This window comes from Borostomias antarcticus (genome assembly GCF_949987555.1).
Source record: "Borostomias antarcticus genome assembly, chromosome: 5".
Lineage (NCBI taxonomy): Eukaryota > Metazoa > Chordata > Actinopteri > Stomiiformes > Stomiidae > Borostomias > Borostomias antarcticus.
The window spans coordinates 21,337,402-21,357,853 of NC_140238.1; the positions used below are offsets into that span (position 1 = coordinate 21,337,402).

The 20,452-nt window shown below is 45.1% G+C and overlaps 2 protein-coding genes across 4 annotated transcripts; one reads left to right on the forward strand and one right to left on the reverse strand.

The window, feature by feature from the left end:
• Positions 1 to 637: 637 nt before the first annotated feature.
• LOC311309098 (BUB3-interacting and GLEBS motif-containing protein ZNF207-like) lies at positions 638 to 9,969 on the reverse strand. Its single transcript, XM_084438263.1, has 11 exons — positions 9,899 to 9,969; positions 9,367 to 9,493; positions 8,966 to 9,104; positions 8,577 to 8,792; positions 6,718 to 6,793; positions 6,354 to 6,424; positions 5,846 to 6,003; positions 4,679 to 4,894; positions 2,447 to 2,576; positions 1,699 to 1,886; positions 638 to 1,450 (listed from the first exon to the last, which is right to left on the reverse strand). The coding sequence occupies exons 1-10, from the start codon at positions 9,937 to 9,939 to the stop codon at positions 1,723 to 1,725; spliced, it is 1,338 nt and encodes a 445-aa protein (XP_084294389.1). The 5' UTR covers positions 9,940 to 9,969; the 3' UTR covers positions 638 to 1,450; positions 1,699 to 1,722.
• A 417-nt stretch (positions 9,970 to 10,386) lies between these two features.
• On the forward strand, positions 10,387 to 16,742 carry cUnh17orf75 (chromosome Un C17orf75 homolog). Of its 3 annotated transcripts, XR_014630468.1 has the most exons (11): positions 10,387 to 10,581; positions 11,228 to 11,302; positions 11,850 to 11,975; positions 12,225 to 12,353; positions 12,517 to 12,577; positions 12,990 to 13,103; positions 13,718 to 13,782; positions 13,906 to 14,045; positions 14,183 to 14,286; positions 15,053 to 15,431; positions 16,480 to 16,742. XR_014630468.1 is itself a non-coding variant. In XM_084438806.1 (10 exons), exons 1-10 carry the CDS (start codon positions 10,445 to 10,447, stop codon positions 15,269 to 15,271), a joined length of 1,170 nt encoding a protein of 389 aa, XP_084294932.1. In that variant the 5' UTR covers positions 10,387 to 10,444; the 3' UTR covers positions 15,272 to 16,742. The 3 variants fall into 3 exon arrangements, 2 of the variants coding, with proteins under 2 accessions (XP_084294932.1, XP_084294933.1); XM_084438806.1 differs by having other exon boundaries at positions 15,053 to 16,742; XM_084438807.1 differs by lacking the exon at positions 11,228 to 11,302 and having other exon boundaries at positions 15,053 to 16,742.
• Positions 16,743 to 20,452: the final 3,710 nt, after the last annotated feature.

Below are 20,452 nucleotides of genomic sequence, written 5' to 3' on the forward strand. Positions count from 1 at the left end.
TGAGAGTGGCCCTCATTCAAATTCACTCTGAACTCCTGATCTCGTCCTTACACACACACACACGCACGCACACCTGCGATTGGTACTTACAGTTTAACTAACCTGTGTGGCAGGGATTCTCCTTCATTAGCAGTTAAAACCAAATGAAGAAACTAGGGAAAGCTGATGGAACAAACAGGATTAAAATGTATAAATCCAGCTGTTGCACCATCTAGATAAACATGTACTTCATCATTTTTAGTCTGGTAGTTCATACCGATGTTTGGTTTGATAGCAAACATCTCACCAATGTTTCTGCTAGTCATCTTCCTGTAACCTGGCTAAAGTCAATCATTTATTAAAGGGTCTTACTCAGCCGTCTTCATGAAGTATTTTACCTTGTTTAATTTACAGACTCAGCTTCTAGTTGAGTCTGGTGCTTATAACTGAATAGGGAAATCATAAGCTCTATGGTGCATTAAAGGGAAAAGTAGCCAATATGTCTCAGTAGTGGGATAACAAAAATGAACAGAACAAGGGCCTTCACCAAACTTGCTGCAAGTTTGGGGACATGGAGATCCAACAGCCGGTAAAGCTGTGAGGGCCCCTGGCATGAATGAGAAGGACGGATAGAAACGGAGAGACTTGCCTCAGGCTGAACCAGGGCTACACTGAGACCGGGCCTCAGCCAGTCCCCCCCAGGGCATCGCTACGGGGAGAAGAGAAATCCGGGGTTTAGCAGGACGGCCAGAGTCACGCTCAAGTACTGTAGATACTGTATGCTGTTTACAATACACTTCTACGACCTCAAGGTGCTTACAGTCCATTCAACTAAGAGTCAAGGGAAGTACATTTTGAGGGGATGCACTCACTAATTTCAATACAATACAGCAAGTCAAGATACTGTACATTTTACAAAATATTTGTTAACAAACCAACATAATGTATTGTCCCAAATATATTTAAAATGCTAAAACACACAATGATAGTTTCCCACAGGTACAAGTGGCTTCAGTTTAGCTAAACCTTCTATTCAAAACACATCATACCAATGACAGTCATTTCACGTCTGTGACCAGAGTACAAACCTGGGTACAAACCTCTCCCCCGTTCACCAAAGAAGAGTCATGAGGTTTCTACACCTTTTATTACAATACATTTTACAACATTACACATTCACATTAGCCTTTAAGGTTACCTTATATGTTTAAAGTAGCACTAAATAGAGATTAGTAAGCAAACATACATAAAGAGACTGATTGAATTGACAGTGACCTGAAGCCCTCACCAAGCAATGTTGGGGACACAAAGTCCAACAGCACCTAAGCGTGCTGTGAAGGCCTCACTGCTTCTCACTACAAAGGGTAGAATGTATTTTTATGTTAACTTGCCTTGATATAGGTGGGTACTGCTCATGTAACTCCAGGGCCTTCAATACATTACCAACCATATCTACTACACTTCTACACACCTAAATGGAACACGAGAGGAGAAAGCCACAGAAAAAGGATGATTTGCAACAACAGTTCATAGTCTCGACATTACGGGTCAAGTTACAGTGTAAATTAAATGTCCCATGAAATTATGTGGTGATTGTTTGTCCTTTTCATTTTTGTTTAAAGTCTCTTCCCCATAGACCAAGTAGAGTGAGTGTGTGTTTACCATTACTGGCTTGGCTACAAGCAGAGCAGGACAGGAGAAAAGGGTTGAAGTCCAAACCTAGAGTAGGGCGCAGGTCAGCCTTCAGTAGCGGCCTGCTCCAGGGGACATGACGGGGGGCCTCATGCCCATGGGGGGCCGTGGAGGGTTTCCCTGGTAAGGGGGCACCATGGGGGGGCCCTGCCCATACGGGGGCATCCCTCCTGGCATGAAGCCTGGCATGCCCTGTGGTGGACCGCCGTACTGGCCTGGAGGGACACAGGGGTGGGGGGGGGGGGGGGGGGGGGTTGGGAGAGGTGTTGGTTCACACTCATATCATAGGACTGGATTGTGCACGCCACATCAAAATCAACTGAACAATCCAAACTGAACACTCCCAACTAAACAAAGCAAAATACTATGTCAGTGCTCCACCATCTCATAATTCAATTGTGTCCTGTGGCCTGGTATGAAAGGGAACCATATGTCATACATCAAACTGTAGTAGAGTTCAAATGTAGACTTTTAACTGTTGCGCCACCATTGGTAATACTCCTGCTAATGGAGGAGCATGAGAAAAAAAGAAAAAAGGTGTCGCAGCATAGATTCTGAAGGTCAACAGGACGAAACGTTAATAATAAATTAGTTGCTTATGGAGCCAGAGTGTGCATCACTTTTTTTCTTTCTTATGACCTGTTTTTCCAATTATCAGCACCTCACAAGAGTACCTTAGTGTGCGATATCCTTTTGTTATATAGGAATATGACAATACAGCCCCTCCACAACCATCATCATTGTCGTCATCAGTAGCAGCAGAAGCATACTGTACCATGCATGGGGTGCCTGACGCCCAGCTGCTGGGGGGCTATCATGGGTCCCACTGGGGGGGCGGCGATGGGGGCCTGCCCCAATCTGGGGAGGGTACGCTGGTACCGCGGCAACTGAGCTCTCAGCTCCTCCTACCGGACAGAAAGAAACAAGAAAAGACAAAAGAGAAAGAGGTGAGGAGCAAAATCAATATCACAAATACAGATGTCAAACATTGCATTCATTATGTACTGTAAGGGTGTTTGTCCACCGGTAAGCTGTATGTAGCTGAACAGCGCCAAACTGACAGCTGCTTAGAGACACTTGAGTTGGAGTTATGAGCTGGCTAGGCTGCCGATGTTTTACATCTACGTCAGCAGCGAGTGTCGTGTTTTTGCAGACTGCACAGTGGCGATTTTACATTAGGGGCAGGTGGGGCAGTGCCCCACCAGGTGGCGCTGTTGTGCAAGATGCATCTTAGCCTACAACTGTGTTTCGGAAAAATCTAATTTATAATTAATACAAAATAGTGATTCAGTGGTGAAAATAGCATGTATAAATATAATAAACCTGACTGACACTATGTATAGTGCTGTTTTGCAGTAATTCCCTTTGTATGAGTGTGTCACAGACTGCTCTGACTCGGCAGAGGGGCACCGAAGCGTTCTCCCCTACTGTTGCTATAGCGACAATGTGAGCGTGGTCGGGAGTAATGTGAAAAAATATCACGCAGATTTAATTGGGTGGAGGGGCAGAAAAGTCTCTTCCCCTACGAAATCTACCTGGCAACAGGTTTAGCCAGGGAATAATAAAACAACGTTGATCAAAGTTGAACTACTGGGTCATTGTCGATGTCGATCTACGTTAGCCAATGCTGCTAGCTAAAGTTTTGTAGAGATTAAAAGTGTTTTCAGGTGCAACAATGAATAGTGTAGATTATTTGTTGAATGTGCGGTTTAGTACATTGAAACTTGAAGAGAAACTGGAAATAAAACGTTTAGGGCCATACGACCAGAAGAATTTGTGCTGCTTCAGGCTGCAGATAAGGTAACCCGTACCTTAAAACAGGAATGGTTTGAGAAAAAGAAGTGGCTAACTGCTAGCACCTCGAAAAGTGCGCTGTTCTGTTTCCCTTGTATTCTTTTTGGTGGAGACTCTGTTTGGGCATCGTCTGGATTCAAAGACATCTGTCAGAAAGAACAGCGAAGCATGAAAGCTCTGCGTCCCATCTGAACTGTGCCATGAAGCTGGGTTTACTGGGGCAGCTCAACGTCCAGGCACAACTAGATGATGCGTTTCGCCGTTCCATCGCGGAGCACAACAAACAGACCGAGGAGAATCGGTAAAGTGCACTTTTATTAAACTGTGTGGGAAGTGTGAAATGGGTTTGCGTGGTCACGACGAGTCAGCGAACTCACTGAACCCAGGCATTTTTCGGTGCATTTTTGAGACGATGTGTGAGGGGGACTAATGTGGACAGTGCGCCTTCACTCTAGTAGACTATTTGGGAGTGATATACAGTAAGTGGAGTACTAATATAATAGGTTATGCGTAGTGCCCAGGTCTGATGGGTGCACACCTGTCACTTTCAGAACCCTGGACCGGGCATGCGCTCTCTTATGGGTCTAATTAGCCTACTCTGCGTGTGTTAATGTGTCGTTATCTTTGTGTGTTGTAGCCTCTGCTCTGATGTACCTACCGTAGACTAATTGGCTACCTTCAGTTCTTGTGATGGTGACATAATATAAAACTGCCCCTCCAGAAATGCCATGCTAAAATCGCCACTGAGACTGCAGATTAACTAGCCAAGTTAAGATAGCTAGCTAATGGTAGCTAGTGCTAACGTTCGCCGTCTCTGCGGTTTTGCCAAAAACTGTCCGTCCTCATTGTCAGAACAACCTTTTACACCCTGTGGTCTAGCCCAAAAAGTTGAACTTTATTCAACTGAAAAAAAGCCTAGAGCTCATGGCGCTTTAGCGCTTGGAACACTCTCGTCTCTATAGCGCCCTAGAACTCATCACCCATCGTAAACAATGAGTAAACAGCACCAGCTCTAAAATACAGCTTGCCGGTGGAAACACCCTAAAAGCTTTGCGACAATGCATTCTAGTCATGATAAGGAGTACAATATCATCACAGGTATTACTACTACAGTACTTGTTGATAAGTATATATTAACAACAGCCATACCAGTTCTGGTTACTAGAAACACTTTAGTTGGAAGTGAAAAAGAGGACACTGTGGGGAGACTTACCAGTGAGATATCCTCATCGGGGTGGATCAACTTACTGGTAGCACTGGTGGTGGTGAGCAGGGCAGGCTTACTGGTCATGGTGGAGGGGGGTTTGGAGACGGTGCTGACAGTGCTGGGGCTGCCAGAGGCCTGGCTGTACGCTGGGAATGTGGGCTTGGCGGGGTCCGCGGAGGTGGTGGGGGGCTTGAAGTCAGACCCTGGCACTGCCTGCTGGCTCTGGGGGTGGGGGGGATAGAGACTCTAATTAGACATGAGGAGTGAGAGAGAGAGAGAGAGAGAGAGAGAGAGAGAGAGAGAGAGAGACGTAGAGAAAGACTTGTAAGTAGCTAACTTACTTACTAGAAAGAGCTCATATCGCACAAAGGGGTTTAAACTCATGATCCTCCCTAAAAGCCTGAAAACATAAAAGAGATCAAGAACAAAATAGACATGCTCTGTGTTGTCAAGCCTTGTGCCAAATATGAAAAAAAAAGTATTCTGCTGTACAAATCTGCATGTTGACGGTGATTACTAATCAAGAGACGATGAGACCAATTCAAAAGAGAGGGATTGATTAAATGCAGATTTGTAGAGAGGGGGGGAAACACAAACGATGGCATGGTGTAGCTTCTAACTGCAAAGCAACTCGCCCACTGCTCATTAACAAGGAATTACTTGTGTCTGCTCCAACATCAGAGAGCCGCTTCGATGCACAAGCCTCCTTCCTGTCTAAGAGCGACACAAAGCTTTCTGCAGCATGCCATCAGAGCGCTTCTGTGAAGTTTTGGTTTCACAACAAAATAAATGGGCCAGGCAGGCGGTCGGTCAGTCAGTCAGTCAGTGAGCGGCGTACTTGAGGCGCGCTAGGGAACAGAGCTTTCGAGGGGGTGGACAGAGAGCCTGCGCTCGATGAGCCTGTGCTTGTGCTCGGAACACACGTCCCCATCTGTAGCGTGGGAGAAGAGCAGAGGAGGGCGTTGGTGGAACGCCCCGCTGGGACTGTGCTGGGGAGGGCGAAGACCTACTGAAGTCATTAAGGCACGTTAACGTGTAAATAACTAGTCCACATCCACGACAAATACATACACGTGACATACACCGCTCAGATTAGAGCGCCAGCATACTGGAAATACGTCAGCATTACTGTACAGAGAGGCTGGCTGAGAGAATGCTACTGTGACATCACACCTGTCCTGCGCTGGGGAACAGGGGCTTGGTGACAGCGGGCGGGGCAGCGGCAGGGGCCGCCGGCGCGGCGGGTCTGGTGAGCAGGCCGGGGCCGGGGGAGGGGGGACCCTGGGGCACGCGGGGCATCCCTGGACGGTGGCCCACTGGAGGGGGCATACCTGGCACACACACAAGTTTAAAGGTTATATAGATATGGTTTTTATGCTTTCTTTTTTAAATACATCCACAGCTTTTAGAAAGGTGCAGAATAAAAGTAGTGTTATCCCCCAAACGATTGTCGAGTTAATTTTAAAGGCGGGAGCCATCAGAAGTCCTAATACTATTGGCTCACAAGCCTTGTTCAAGTTTTTTTTTTTTAAATGATTAGTCTACATTGAAATGTTGACTATATATATATATATATATATATATATATATATATATATATATATATATATATGCACATTATAATGCCCCTCCTATACAGTATGCTGCTGGAATGTCCATGCAGGCGGTGATGGCAGTGTACCTGGCGGCATGCCCGGGATCATCGGGGGTATTCCGGGGCCTGGGGCCATCATCCTCCCCATCGGCATCATGCTGCAGACCAGCGAGGACAAACAAAAACACACCAGGAATCATCAGAACGACATCCGCGAAGAACGGACAGCAGCGCTCGCATTCATCTGAGTTCCCAGAAGCTCTCGCTGCGGCCAGAACTTCTGGGAACAAACTATATTATATTTGTGGACACCAATGGGAATACACTAGGATTCTGTGCGGGGAGGATGATTGTCCCACACAGACAGCGGGCTGTGCGGGGAAGCTGATTGGCCTCAGATGGGTCACTGACCACAGCTTTCCACTTTTCGAGTACTGCAACGAGCGCTCACCCTGGCGGCATGCCTGGCAGGACAGGGGGCATCCCTGGCACCATGTGCGGAACGCCGGGCATCATTGGGGGCATTCCTGGATGCAAAGGAAGAAGGTACATTTTGCACTGGAGAAATTCCTCAAAATCCTGAAAATAAAATCAAGCTATAGATAGATTGACAGATACACATGAACACAAACGGTCTCCAGGGACATAGTCATGAAGGTAGACAAGAAGACTATCCGAGGGCACTGAGGGTCTAAAGACGTACTTATTTAGAAAAGCTTTTTGTATGTAATGTGTATATATTTTATATATTAATTAGTGTCTCTGTTACTATTCAGCTTTTTTTCTTGACTTTGTGTTTGTTTCAGCACTGAGATTGTCTGCTTTATAAATAAAATAATTATTATGATTATGATTAGCAGGATTACGCAAAAACTACTGGACCAATTTTCACAAAACTCGGTGGAAAGGTGTAGCATAGTACAACATAGAACCAATTTAATTTCGTAGCGGATCTGAATCACGGGGCGGGTCCACGAGCCACCCAAACACAGACGGCCATTCACCGCCATATATTTATTAGACCAGGTTTACGCTAAAACTACCAGATTGATTTTCATGAAACTTGGTGGAGGAGTGTAGCATGGGTCAACTAACAGCCCATTCAATTCTGGAGCAGAACTGAATCACAGGTCGGGTCCACAAGCCACCCCAACAAACCCAGGGTTCCCACACCTTCGGCAACATCAAATTCAAGGACCTTTCAAGGACTTTCAAGGCCCAATTCCCTCAAATTCAAGGACAGAATACGGCATAGTTTGAGACGCGGATCAAGATGCAAATTTTTATAATAAGTACTAGCCAGGTAACTATTAAAAAGAGGCTTGAATAAAGTCAGGGTGGGACTGTGATGTAACAGCATTGTCACAGCATTGTCACATTATTTAATTACATCGTAGTTACGTATTTCAGCAGCAGTGACAGCAACGTTGCCGTACAGTCTCCTTGAGGTAGGTTATTTTGCGACTATATACCTGTAGGCACGGTGTCGACAACGTCTGCTGTTGGTACCGTCGCAATTTACCAAACTACGACCAATGTGTCCCGTCGGCTTTATGTACTGTGCTAGTAGGGAGGCTCTTCATCGGGCCATATACATGTCTTTATGTACTGTGCTAGTAGGGAGGCTCTTCATCGGGCCATATACATGTCTTTATGTACTGTGCTAGTAGAGAGGCTCTTCATCGGGCCATATGCATGTCTTTATGTACTGTGCTAGTAGGGAGGCTCTTCATCGGGCCATATACATGTCTTTATGTACTGTGCTAGTAGAGAGGCTCTTCATCGGGCCACATGCATGTCTTTATGTACTGTGCTAGTAGGGAGGCTCTTCATCGGGCCATATGCATGTCCAGTGAATCTTTAAGCAGCCATTCTTTGTAGATGTCTTTATCAAGCCACGCATCCTGGAATTTGCATTTTCCCGGCATAGCTGGAGGTTCGCTTAGCTACTTACTAGCCTATATCTTGCTTGCCACCAGAAACATTTGACCTAACTTTTTTTGGGCAGGTGGCGCGACTCACGCTCGACTCTCAGATGGTAGGAGACAAGCAGACAGCGTAATATTACGTTTAAAAAAAATCTAACATATTCTTGCACAAAATATATAAATTCAAGCTGTGACCCATGTCTATTTTCAAGGGTCAATTTAGAACCCATACAATTTTGACATGCACAGAGCCACGAAATGCATTCAGGGGCGGAGGCCTATGCTCTCTGAGACTCAATTCTAGTTATTATTATTATTATTATTATTATTATAATAGGGAAAAGCTAATTATCCCAGCAGTGGAATCTGAGCCATGACCCACCTGAGTAGCTGCCAGGGGGCATGCCTGGAGCAGCGTGGACCGGGGGGATGCCAGGTTGGGTCATGGAGGGGTGGACCGGGGGGATGCCAGGTTGGGTCATGGAGGGGACATAGCCAGCCTGGGGCAGGACGGCCGGCTGCTGGAAGGACGGTCCAGGCTCCTCGTCCTCCTTCTCCTCGTCCGAATCGTCCTGGTTCTGCTTCTTCTTCTGACTCTCTGGCATCGCAACAACACACAGCAGCACGGCCATTTAGATACAGGCAGACTAGGCACGCTACACGCACACACACACATATACTCATGAGAATGAAATAAGGCAGCATTATAAATACCTGTAACAGAGACATGCAACTATTTTTATAAGCCCCCCCCCCCCTCCATCGTAATACCCTGAGTTTTCTGTTCGAGCACTCTTCTCCTCTCCTCCATGTCTTTCTCCGGGATGCCCTCCATGCCGTAGATTTCCAGCTCGATGTCTGTCCTCCCAGGTATGGCGTTGGGGACACCATCAATGGTTTCTTTGTGTACCTAAAGAACAATCGACAAACATCGGCAAGAACAGTCAATAAGCATAGGATATACCACTGTGTGACATAATGCATAAGGCGTACCAAACCATATCTAGCACCCGAGAAACAGGTCTCATAGCCTATGTATACATACAGTATAGCCTATAGATAATACATTTGTACAGTCATTATTTAGATATATTGGGCCTCTTGATTTCAACAGGACCTCCTGTAGATTCTGATGATGTATCGTGTCGTCAGGAGGTTGAAAACAGCCTCACCTGCATACAATGAATGGCTAAGCCTGGCCCAGTGTAGAGTTTCTTATGGCATATGTGACACTTGAAGTGTTTGGCCTTCTGATGCTGGATGAGAATTTTTTCATCGTCAAAATCTCTGTTACAGTACCTGTGTTCCTGGGTTCAGGAATAGAGAATAGATTGTAGTGTAAACACATACATTAACATTTCCTACCTGTTAAATGTGGACGACTACTAGTGTGCCATTTTCAAGGTTGCTGAGTGGATAGCCTAACGTTACAAAAATAATTTTGTTAACGTTAGTCTATTTCCAGGCACCAACACAATAGTGCTATCAAATGACTAGCTGGGTTAATTTATACTGCATAATAAACTGAAAACCACAGTCACAGGGAGTAGGCAACCATGTCCAGACAGTTATGTGCCACGTTATCCGCTTGCTAGCTAGCTAAATAGCTCATATCTGTCATCCGTCTCTGACGTTAGTTGTGTGGGGGCTATTCTTATAACTGAAAGACAAGACATATGAATGATGAATGCAGGAAAAGGATACCAGCACCAAGGCTTCATCTGCTTTTTCTTTTTTCGTCCCATGTTTTAGTGCTCCAGGTGACAGCTACTGCCAGTAGTACAGTCAGTGTACCAACAACAGATGATCCGACAGAAGATGGCGGTACGCTCCAACATCCCACAAGCCATCGGGGCATTATTATTGATGTGAAGCAAATTTAATGCTCTATTTTCATCACATGAATGACAGAACAAGTTACATATTTTATTGATAGACTGTAATGTGTTTACATCACAATATTTCTATCTATAGAGAGGATGTCAAATCTTGACTGACCGTGCCTGGAACTTTATATGAGTGCAAATCTACACGGATGATAAAAAGGACGGACACACAGAATGCCACTGCGCATGTCTGACATTCATCGCTGATCTCTAAAGTGCTGGATTAAGTCATGTATACTGTACACCCCTTAGTAGTCTATCTTTAACGTTATGTATTAGTCATTAATTCGTCTTCAATCTGCATCGCACATATAACTGAACGGCATTCCTTTATTTATTTGTTATTGCTACGTGCTAAGGAATAATGTTTACCTCGCAGACCTCCTTCCAAGATTCAATTGACGTGGAAGAAAAGGATGATTTTGACAGTGAGGAGATAGCAGGATACAACCAGAAACAAGTGAACTGTTACTACACCATTTATCTTTACCAAGGCACCAGGTAAGTCTTTAGCAAGAACCCAACCCAGCTAGCATAGCTAAGCTACAGCTGCATGTTTCATCTATTAATGAGACTAGTTTGATAACTGATGTGTTGTACCTGTGCAACCTTGCATTTAGCTAGATCATAGCTGGTCGTCCAGGATGGCCTATGCCCGCTGCAGTGACGTGTAGCGTATGCATGTACAACCTCAGCTTCCTTCTTATTGAATAGGTTATCTCTTGTAAGTGAACCTTTCACTGAAGGATGCAACTGATCAATTATATTTATACTAACAGGTCTTCACGGGTGTTGTCCATCAAAACTGATCGCACAAACGCGCGCGCGCGCACACACACACACACACGCGCACACACACAAACACACACACACACACACACCTTGTATTCTGCACAGTAGCCTTCTCTGTTGTATGACTGCATGGATAAGTCAACATTTTCATGATGCTATGAAAAGTGTATATAGTTGCATCTTAGGGGTTGTTATTTTCTTTATCACTGTTAAATACCCCATGCGTTCTCCCTAACTACAGTAGGCCTACGTGGAAACGTCTATTGTGTTGGTCTGGTCTCTGAGCCTCCGACCAACAGACAGTACAAGTGTTGTTCACCAGTGATTATCAATTATTAAACTATGAATTATTTAGATCTGAGGCAACCGGAGACAATGTGGCTTGGAGCCAGAGAAGAACAGAGTCCACAGCCAGTCAGGAGGACTTTAGGTAACGGAAGGTCTCACGTGCCGTCGAAATAGTGACCTTGTCTCTGTTGCTAAAAAAAAAGTGTGAGTGTTGTGATTTGGTGTATATCCGTGGATTTGATTCAACCTGTCATCAAAGCTTTTTCTATCCTAATTAACGTGCCGTCTTTGGCTCTGGTCATCGGTGTGCTGGCCGTCTACGATGCCGAGTCACAGAGCCTATTCCTCTTTCTGTCCCCTTTTCTGTCTGTGTGTCCTACGTCTCTCACGTTCTGGGTAGCACCAGCTACTCTTATCACATTAATACCATAAAGAGAGATGCCTTTGGACTGTGTTTTAGTGTCAGAGAGGCATGTCTGTCACGACGGGGAAAGAAGGCAGAGGAGTAGTAGTAGTAGGCTCTGAGACTCGGACAGGAAACCTAGAGGCTGTTTGTCGCCGTGGTGTTTGTGTGGATGTGGCTTCTGGTCGTCAGCTTCTCACCTCCTCTCTGTTGGCCGCCCGCACTTCTCCGCCGGTTCTATCTCCGTGTTCTGGGTAACCGACTCTGCCCCCCCTGCCTCACGCAGTCTGACCCTGGTGGACAGCAGCCTGCCGACGGAGGCGGAGCCGGAGCTGCGGTGCTACATCTCGCGGAGGCTGAGCAAGGGGGCCTTGCTGGGGGGCATGGGCAACATCGCCACGGTGGAGCTCAGGTGACCCTCTTTCTACTGTAGGGCCCCATTCCAAACCTACCCTGCTCCTAGACTCTAAGATAGGTTAGGTAGCAGTTGTATTATACCACATGAAGAGTTCCATTGTGGTGGGTAAGGGAGCTATTTGGAATTCCACTTTAGTTCTATGTTTTCTGTCATCTAGCCAGTATGGACAAATGTTGCAGTAGAGGTACCCAGTCCTAGTGGTGATTAGAGATGACGTAGATGAATGTGTTGGTCTCTCCTCAGTGTACCCGAGCAGGCGGTGGGCTGTTACTGCTGCCTCCTGCAGCAGGAGACATCCCCCGAGCAGGCGGACGCTGAGGGAGACGGCTACGTGGTGTGTCTCCTGGGGGGGTCGGAGAAAGGCCTCAACCTATATCCTTTGCCGGCTGTGGCGCAGTGGTCATTGTGTAGGCGGATAAGACAGCGGTGACACTGCACAAAACATCAACTCACACAGTAACCATTTGTCATCAAGATCTTTTTTTTTCACAAGAAAAGTCACCAAAGCCTCCTGCTTTTCCTTAATGGCCCATACGTTCAGATTGGAGCTGGACAAGTACGTACAAGGCCTACATAGCAGTCTGCAGCCTCCTGAGGTGAGCTGGCAGCCATGATAGAACTCAACATGGCCATGATAGAACTCAACATGACCATAATAGAACTCAACATGGCCATGATAGAACTCAACATGGCCATGATAGGACTCAACATGGCCATGATAGAACTCAACATGGCCATGATAGAACTCAATATGGCCATAATAGAACTCAACATGGCTATAATAGAACTCAACATGGCCATAATAGAACTCAACATTGCCATGATAGAACTCAACATGGCCATGATAGAACTCAACATGGCTATAATAGAACTCAACATGGCCATAATAGAACTCAACATTGCCATGATAGAACTCAACATGGCCATGATAGAACTCAACACCACGATACTCTCTTGTCTGTAGGTGGTGTAACAGTGTTTTCCTTTCCCCTGTCTGGTCAATTGCAGAGCCTGGAGACAGAGGTGCGGCCCTACCTGGCCTGCTGGTATGAGGAGTCAGTCATGCACATCCACCGGGTGGTTCAGCTGGTCCAGGGGAGCATCAGCTTCCTGTTACACGCCGTGAGTCACCTTAGCGTCACCATTACACACCGTGAACCTGACCATAAGCCAGCCAGCCTGACTGACTGACTGGAGGACCACTAGACCTCTCTTCACTATGTATTTTCTCTCATAAAGTCTCACACATACGCCTTTGTTTGGGTTGTTTTGTTTAATAGTGTTGGTTACCAAAACAAACTTGAACAAGGAAGTGGAAACGAGATTAAATTGCATAGACATTTGACACTCCCTGCCAGTCACGTCATCCCAAGCATGTTCAGTGTTGTTTACGTCAGTTGTTTGTACATCAGTTTATATGTTTATACGTCAGTAGCTTATTGTCTTCAGGACTGTTTGTCAGTTGTGCAACATTTTCAGTGCATAGTTTTAAAGATCGCTTACTTTGAATCTTGAATTAATTCTGTGTGTGTGCATTTGTGTGTGTGCGTTTGTATGTGTGTGTGCATTTGCGGGCGTGTGTGTGTGTGTGTGTGTGTGTGTGTGTGTGTGCGTGCGTGCATTTGCATGCGTGTGTGTATGCATTGGGTGCTTGTGTGTATGTATATGTGTGTGTGTGAAAAAAAACCTACACTGATTAAAATGGATCGGTCTTACTCCAAGCTGTTGTCTTGCAGGCTCTGAGTCATACGCATGTGGAGGTCACCAATGCAGATGACAGGACCAAGGCAGACGTGGCCAGGTGAGTTATAGTAACTGTACTCTAAAACCGAAACCCATACTCCAGTGCTGTACTCTACAATCTGAATGAGCGCCCTGTGAGAGCAGCGGTGAGCCGTGCCGACCTGTGCTGTGCGGTTGCCAGGTTCATCAAGGCGGCCAGTCTGCAGGGCCTGGTGCAGGAGGACACCGCCACGGTCTCTCTGTGTAAGGCCATCTCCACGGAGACGCCCACGGACCTGCTCATAGACTGCTCCACCAGCCCTCCCAACCTCTCCAACACAGGTGGGTACGCAGCGCACACACACACACACACACACACACACACAAACACAGTTCATTGTCTCTCTCTCTCTCTCTCTCTCTCTCTCACACACATGCCTTGTAACATCAGTAACACTCGTCTCTCCTTCCTCCGTCAGTCAGTAACCGGTTCTGTGACGACTGGATCCAGGCCTTCCTGAACGCAGCAGACCGCTGTAACCCTTTCCTCCTCAGACAGATCCTCGAGAACTTCAAACTGAAGGTGGAGGCCAAGACACATAAACACACTAGATCTCCCAGTCCATTCTGGATAATATTCTACTTTACTGTGTCTGAGTGTTTAATTATACAATGGGTAGTTCCGACCGCGCGTTGTGATTGGTTGAGAGGCATTCTAAACCTCGCTGATATTCATGATATATGGACGGTTAATCACCTGTGAAAGTATCACAGGTGATTATGGCGGCGTCAGCTGTGTAGGCTACTTTCGAATGTTAAAATTTAACGTTGCAAAGTCACAATTGTCATTCGGTGACTGTCAAAACAACGAGAAAAAATGGAGAGTTATGAGTTCTCCGCCGACAAGATAAAGTTTGGGTTATTCCACCCGTTAATTACTGTATCCGTGAGTGGATAGCTGGAAGTACAGAGGACAGGCCTAGTGTTGTGCTGAACAATCAAACTTTATTTTGCTTAGAAACGATGAACATTGGGGAGAAACTATTTTGTGACGCGGACGGCTGAACACAGCACATTTGAGTCTTTAAATATTGTTTTTCTCGGGATGATTTCTTTAGCGACGATGTAGTCCTGCCCTGTTGTATAAAAGCAATAACACACTCGAAGCCGTATTCATGATATAGCACGGGTTCTCATGTGTTATTGCTTAAATATCTCCTCTAACTTAGCGTAGTGGTGTCCATTTTTATTCAAAATGGCTGCCATCCTAACCCATCTGTCTTTCTCTCTCTCTCTTTCCCCCCGTCTCTCTCTCTCTCTCTCCCTCTCTCCCTCTCTCCCTCCCCCAGGCCATCCAGGACATGAACAGCCTGAAGCGTTTCATCCGGCAGGCGGAGATGAGTCACTACGCTCTGTTCCGCTGCTGCCGCTTCCTGCAGTCGTGCGGCAACGGCGACGTGCTGCTGCAGGACGCCAGGGCCGAGCACAGCGACCTCCCCGAGGCCCGCGCCATCATCCGCGCGCTGGACGAGTTCCTCAGTGAACAGGCCCAGGGCGCCCCGCGTTAGCGTCCTGCATTAGCGCCCCACGTTAGTGCCTCCCAGTGGTGCTGGTGTAGGCGGTGTGGCATACACTAACCCCCTAGTCTAACACACAACACCCCCCGGCCCCCGAAGGATGAAGTAGGATATAACTGGACCCTGAGCCTTACTTCATCCCCTTCTTGAGGTAATCTCTGATCTAAAATGCTTAGATGGGGGTGATACTGTAGCATGAGTCTCTACACAGTTCCCCCAATCCACTTAATGTCAGATCAGTGATTTCTCCAAGGATAGGATGAAAGAAGGGTGCTTTTTAGAGAATCTGAACCAGCCCCTAGATTCATGTGTGTGCTCGGTACTTCAGTGTTTTCCTCCCTAACATTTAGGGTTACTTGGTGAGCCAATCCTAGATATCATGTACCGCAGAACAGTTTCACCTGGCGTGTCCTTTCAGTGTATCTATGGAACGTTCCCTTTCTCTGTGGTGTTTACGTACATGTGCTTCCCTATTTGAGGAAGCCTCCGACTTCCTTCTTCTCTGTGAATCCCCCAGTGGGGAGTGTTTCTCTGAAATCGCGGACCAAGTATGTTGCCACTGGATTCAGCTTTAGCTCTCAAAACAGAAACTAGGGAATACTATAAACATGTTGTTGAACGAAGTAGAGCCAGCTACAATCCAATCATGTATGTACTGATGCAAACTGACACTCTCAACTTTGCATTCTTTTTTTTCTTTTTTTAATTTGATTGAATTTGGCACATTATAAAATAAAACGCAACAATAATAACAATGATACACATTATACATTACAAAGAACACTTAAATTATAAAAGACATGCCAGGGAAACCCAAAAAAAACACTCAAGGGGCTTGAAGAGTGGGGCTCCCCAATATAGCAGTCAGACATTGTTTGCCTTCTATGAAGTGGAATTATTTCTTTTTCTTGTGAATTTTTTTTTTTTTGCTTTACTATTTGCAAAGATTTAGTGAGTTGCGCTATAAGCTTGTTGTTGTTGTTTTTGCAAGGAAACAATGTACCAATCATTGAGCTTTGGTTACAAACCTTATTTTTTCTGCTAACATTTCAAATGAATTCCTACACTACAGCACGTATGTTGGTATGTTAATGTTGACCGCTATCTATGAAATTATATTATAAAAAATCCTGTTCTGTGAATATGACACTATTGTACAGTATGCCTGTATATCAAGTCTTCATCTATTATGTTTACAGATATCACCAGCCCCATCATGAAAGAGCATGTTGAGGACATCAACATAATCACCCTGCTTCACCATGTTCTCCAGTAAGAAAGCACTTGAGTGCCCTCTGTCTAACCTATCAGTGTGTCTACTTTAACCGTACATCTTTCTAAAATCAAAGCAATATTGTCTATGGAACTGTATACATTAAACTGTGAACCAAGTGATGACCCCGTCTGTGTGACAGTTCACATCCTGTCTTAACCCCTGCACCACATCTCTGAAATACAGATTATTCACCAGTGATTGTTAATCTTGTACTGTAAGATGAAATAAATAGCAATTGTCATTGGCTATCTTCAATCTTGGATTTGTTGTCTGAATGTCTCAAGTAATAGTTATCCATTTGAGTCAAGATACATTACCACAAGTCATACAAAATCGCCTTTTATTTAGACAATGAAGTTAGTCCATACAGTAGCTCTCTGTAGTCTAATAGAATATTACAGTGTGGATTTACAAATGAATAACATACACATACTGTACCATATCCCAAAGTTGGCCAGATCTGTCCAGGCCAAGGCTAGGCTGAGGGCCCAGAGGGCTGTATCAGGTCATAGACATCCTCAGGCTCAGTAGCACCAGACATCCACGCCACAGAACACCCTCCCCCCTGGCCCACAGAACACCCTCCCCCCTGGCCCACAGAACTGCCTCCTGCCAGACCCCCAAGCCTCAGGTTGGCGATCATGTCCCCCAGGAGACCCTCTCCCTCCGCCTGCAGCTCATCTCCTGGATGGGATGTTCCTAGAGAGAGAGAGAGAGAGATACACCTATTACAACAGAATCAATCAGCATGTTAAAGCATTACGGTAATATCTTGAAAGGGGGTGTGTAACTCCTTTGTTGTTAACCCTTCCGCTAGTCAGAGGAAACCCCAGAGGGTATAGATATGCAGCCAGGGTTTAGGAAGACTGGGGGTGGGGGGTCAAATGAACCAGACTCACCCAGTCTGTGTACATCCATTTTCCTCAGGAAGGACCTGGGCACGTCATAGATGCTCTCAGTCACCCCAGGTCTGGGTTCTGGGGAGGGAGGACAGACCATCAAGATTCTTCATCAAGATCCGTCATTTCACTAAGGGCTACTTTTGGGCATGAACATTTGGGAGGGCCATGCGAGCTTTCATCCTCGTAGAGCCAGCCCTGATATCATGTCAGTAAGATGGGAATCTCTCATCCTGATATCATTACAGTTAGATGGAAGTCTCTCTCACCCTGATGGTCGCTGGCCCGCCTATTGTTCAGAGGGACGTCATAAATGCTTTCTCTCTTAGTAACGTCTTCTTCTGATTGGCTCATTTGACATGAACCTACAGGAAATACAATACCGTCAAGAAGTAAGAAAAGAGCAACGAAAGTATAAAACAGAAAATGAACAGCTTGCTTGCTATGATTTATGAACTGTTAGTTCACTGCGTAATAATGTTATCTGTGTAACTATTAATTTCTGTCATAATGTCACACAATGAATCATCATGAAAGCAGAACTCACAATTTCTGGCAGGTAGAAAGTCATAGTCCCCCTCGCCTGTCACCTCCCATCTCTCCTCAAGTCTCCCGTCAGGCACACAGAGGCTGTGAGCTCTGTCCCCTTCAACTGAAATCAAAGCAGGACAGCACTCACATACAGTAGCTGAAGTAGTATTTACGATATGAAAACATTTAATCTTTTGTGGTTCAAATCATTTCTCCTTTTGTGGCTTGTGTGTATATGGTGTGTATAGTAAGTAGCTTTGAGAACCAATGGTTTTGGAGTCTATTAGCCCATAGGGCAGGAGCCTATCTCCTGATTCCTTAGCGTGAGGATGAAATGAAATAGTCTTGAGTATGACTCGGCCGATTGAACCCCCAACCTCCCAATCTCAGGGCAGACACTAACCACAAGGCCACTGAGCTGGCACATGCTGTGTATAATATAGAATGCTGTGTATAATATACTGTAGAATAGTTTCAGTTCTGTGTTCCATTCATTCTTTTGTGGCCATTGGCAATACTACAGGCACACATACAAACCAGGCCAGGTCCAGCCTGGCTTATGTGCGTGGCTGGCTTGTTTCTGTTTAGGACTGGTAGGACGGAAGCTAGTAATGCCACTGAAATAGCTGTTAAATGAAATGGCAAGCGGACTTCTGGCGGATTATTAGCGTCAGGGACAGCGGTCCGCTAGTAATCCGAAATGCTCCCGCTATTGCTCCACCACCACCAACTACCACTGGTAGTTTATTGTCTATATCCCAGGCCCATTGGCCCTAGGCTTATGGATTTCTATTGCTAAATTAACTTACTCTGAACATTTTTTTGGTAACCCTTCCTTTCATAGTCCCCCAATTACTAAACATTTACCTGGTAAATACATGCAAAGAATAGCCGAATATATAATGGGTAATTACTGAGACACCTATACTGTAGGTATTATTTCAAAACAGGAGTATTTCAAATGTTCAATTACTGCACATTAATTCAATAACTGACATAGCACCACCAAGTAACCACATTTTTACATAGCTTCTTTAACATCCAGTGACAAACACAAATGACAAATCACAATGCTCATATTTATTAAAATGCTTTGAATTATATTAATTATAACTGGATCCACTCAGGAATCTGGGAGTGGGACCGAGAACAGGAGGAGCAGAAAACAAAGCACAGAGTTGCATACACAGAGAAACATAACAGTATGCACAAGCAAGGCTCCGAACCGGTTCAAGGAACGGAAACGAAAACCAAAAACGAACGGTATTTTACGAGGAACAGAAACAGGAACGAAAACGAAATGGTCTTTAATTGTTCCAGAACAGAAACGTTAATTTGAAATCTTTAAAACCGGTTAACGTTATTTTTTCGTTCTTTGTAGTAGGCCTATATAACTTAAAAAATAATTGTAAAAAAGAAGAAAGCTGAGCCTTTTATGGCCGAATAGGCTAAATTAAATTAATTAAATTTGTAGCCTACATCTTGTCCTGTTTTTGTAATGTAGCCTAGGCCCCTAAATCTGTTATTTCACAGTCAGGATCTTAAATGGTTGCTTAGCGAAATGAAGAGATTTAGATATTACAACAACACACCTAGTTCCGACTATGGATGTGCGCAGTGACTATTTTCACTGATGACTAGACGGTGGTTTTGTAACCGATTACATGACTAGTCTAAAAACAGGATTCCCAAGTTTCTACAACAAGTGCTATTTAGAAAAATTGAGGATGTTTGTCAAACTCTGCAAGCTAAGATGCATGACTATTCTTGATGTTTCCCAACCACTCAGCGGCAGCCAATTTGCACGCGTTGCGCAGGGCTGTCACACACTCTCCTTTGTTTTCCAGTGCAAAACAGTAGTTCAGCCTGTCCTTACAGCTTATTAGTTAGCAAAGATATCAATGTGATTTATTTTGTTTAATTGAAGAAGAGTAGGCTAGCCTATAGCCTGTAATGTTTCAGTAGGCTAAAACTAGATTTCACATAAAGACCGCGGATGTCAGAGAGGGCAATAACGTTCGAAGGCAAATTTATTCCAACATTGGTCCACAAAGAATGATGCAAATAATAAAGTGAAAGAAATAATAGCCTACTGTGCAAATATAATGTTTTATATGGACCTGCCTACTGTGCAAATATAATGTTTTATATGGACCTGCGTGTCTGCAATAAAGTTCCTCTATCTTTATAACCAACATTCAGCGGAAGCCAATTTTCACTCGTTGCGCATCTCGCTCCAAGTATGGTTTGGCTATTTAAAACCGGAGTACAGTTGCTTGGATGTATACTAGTATGCATAAACCTATGTTTTGCGAATTTAATGGTCTGCCTCCTTCAGAGTTCAACTCGGCAATTAGGCTGTGAAAGCGAGCGCGCCTCTTGGAATCTAGTCATATGCCTATTGTTGCACAGATTTCCGTCACGTCTTGACTTTCACAAACCAAATGATTAGGCTACATTAATTAA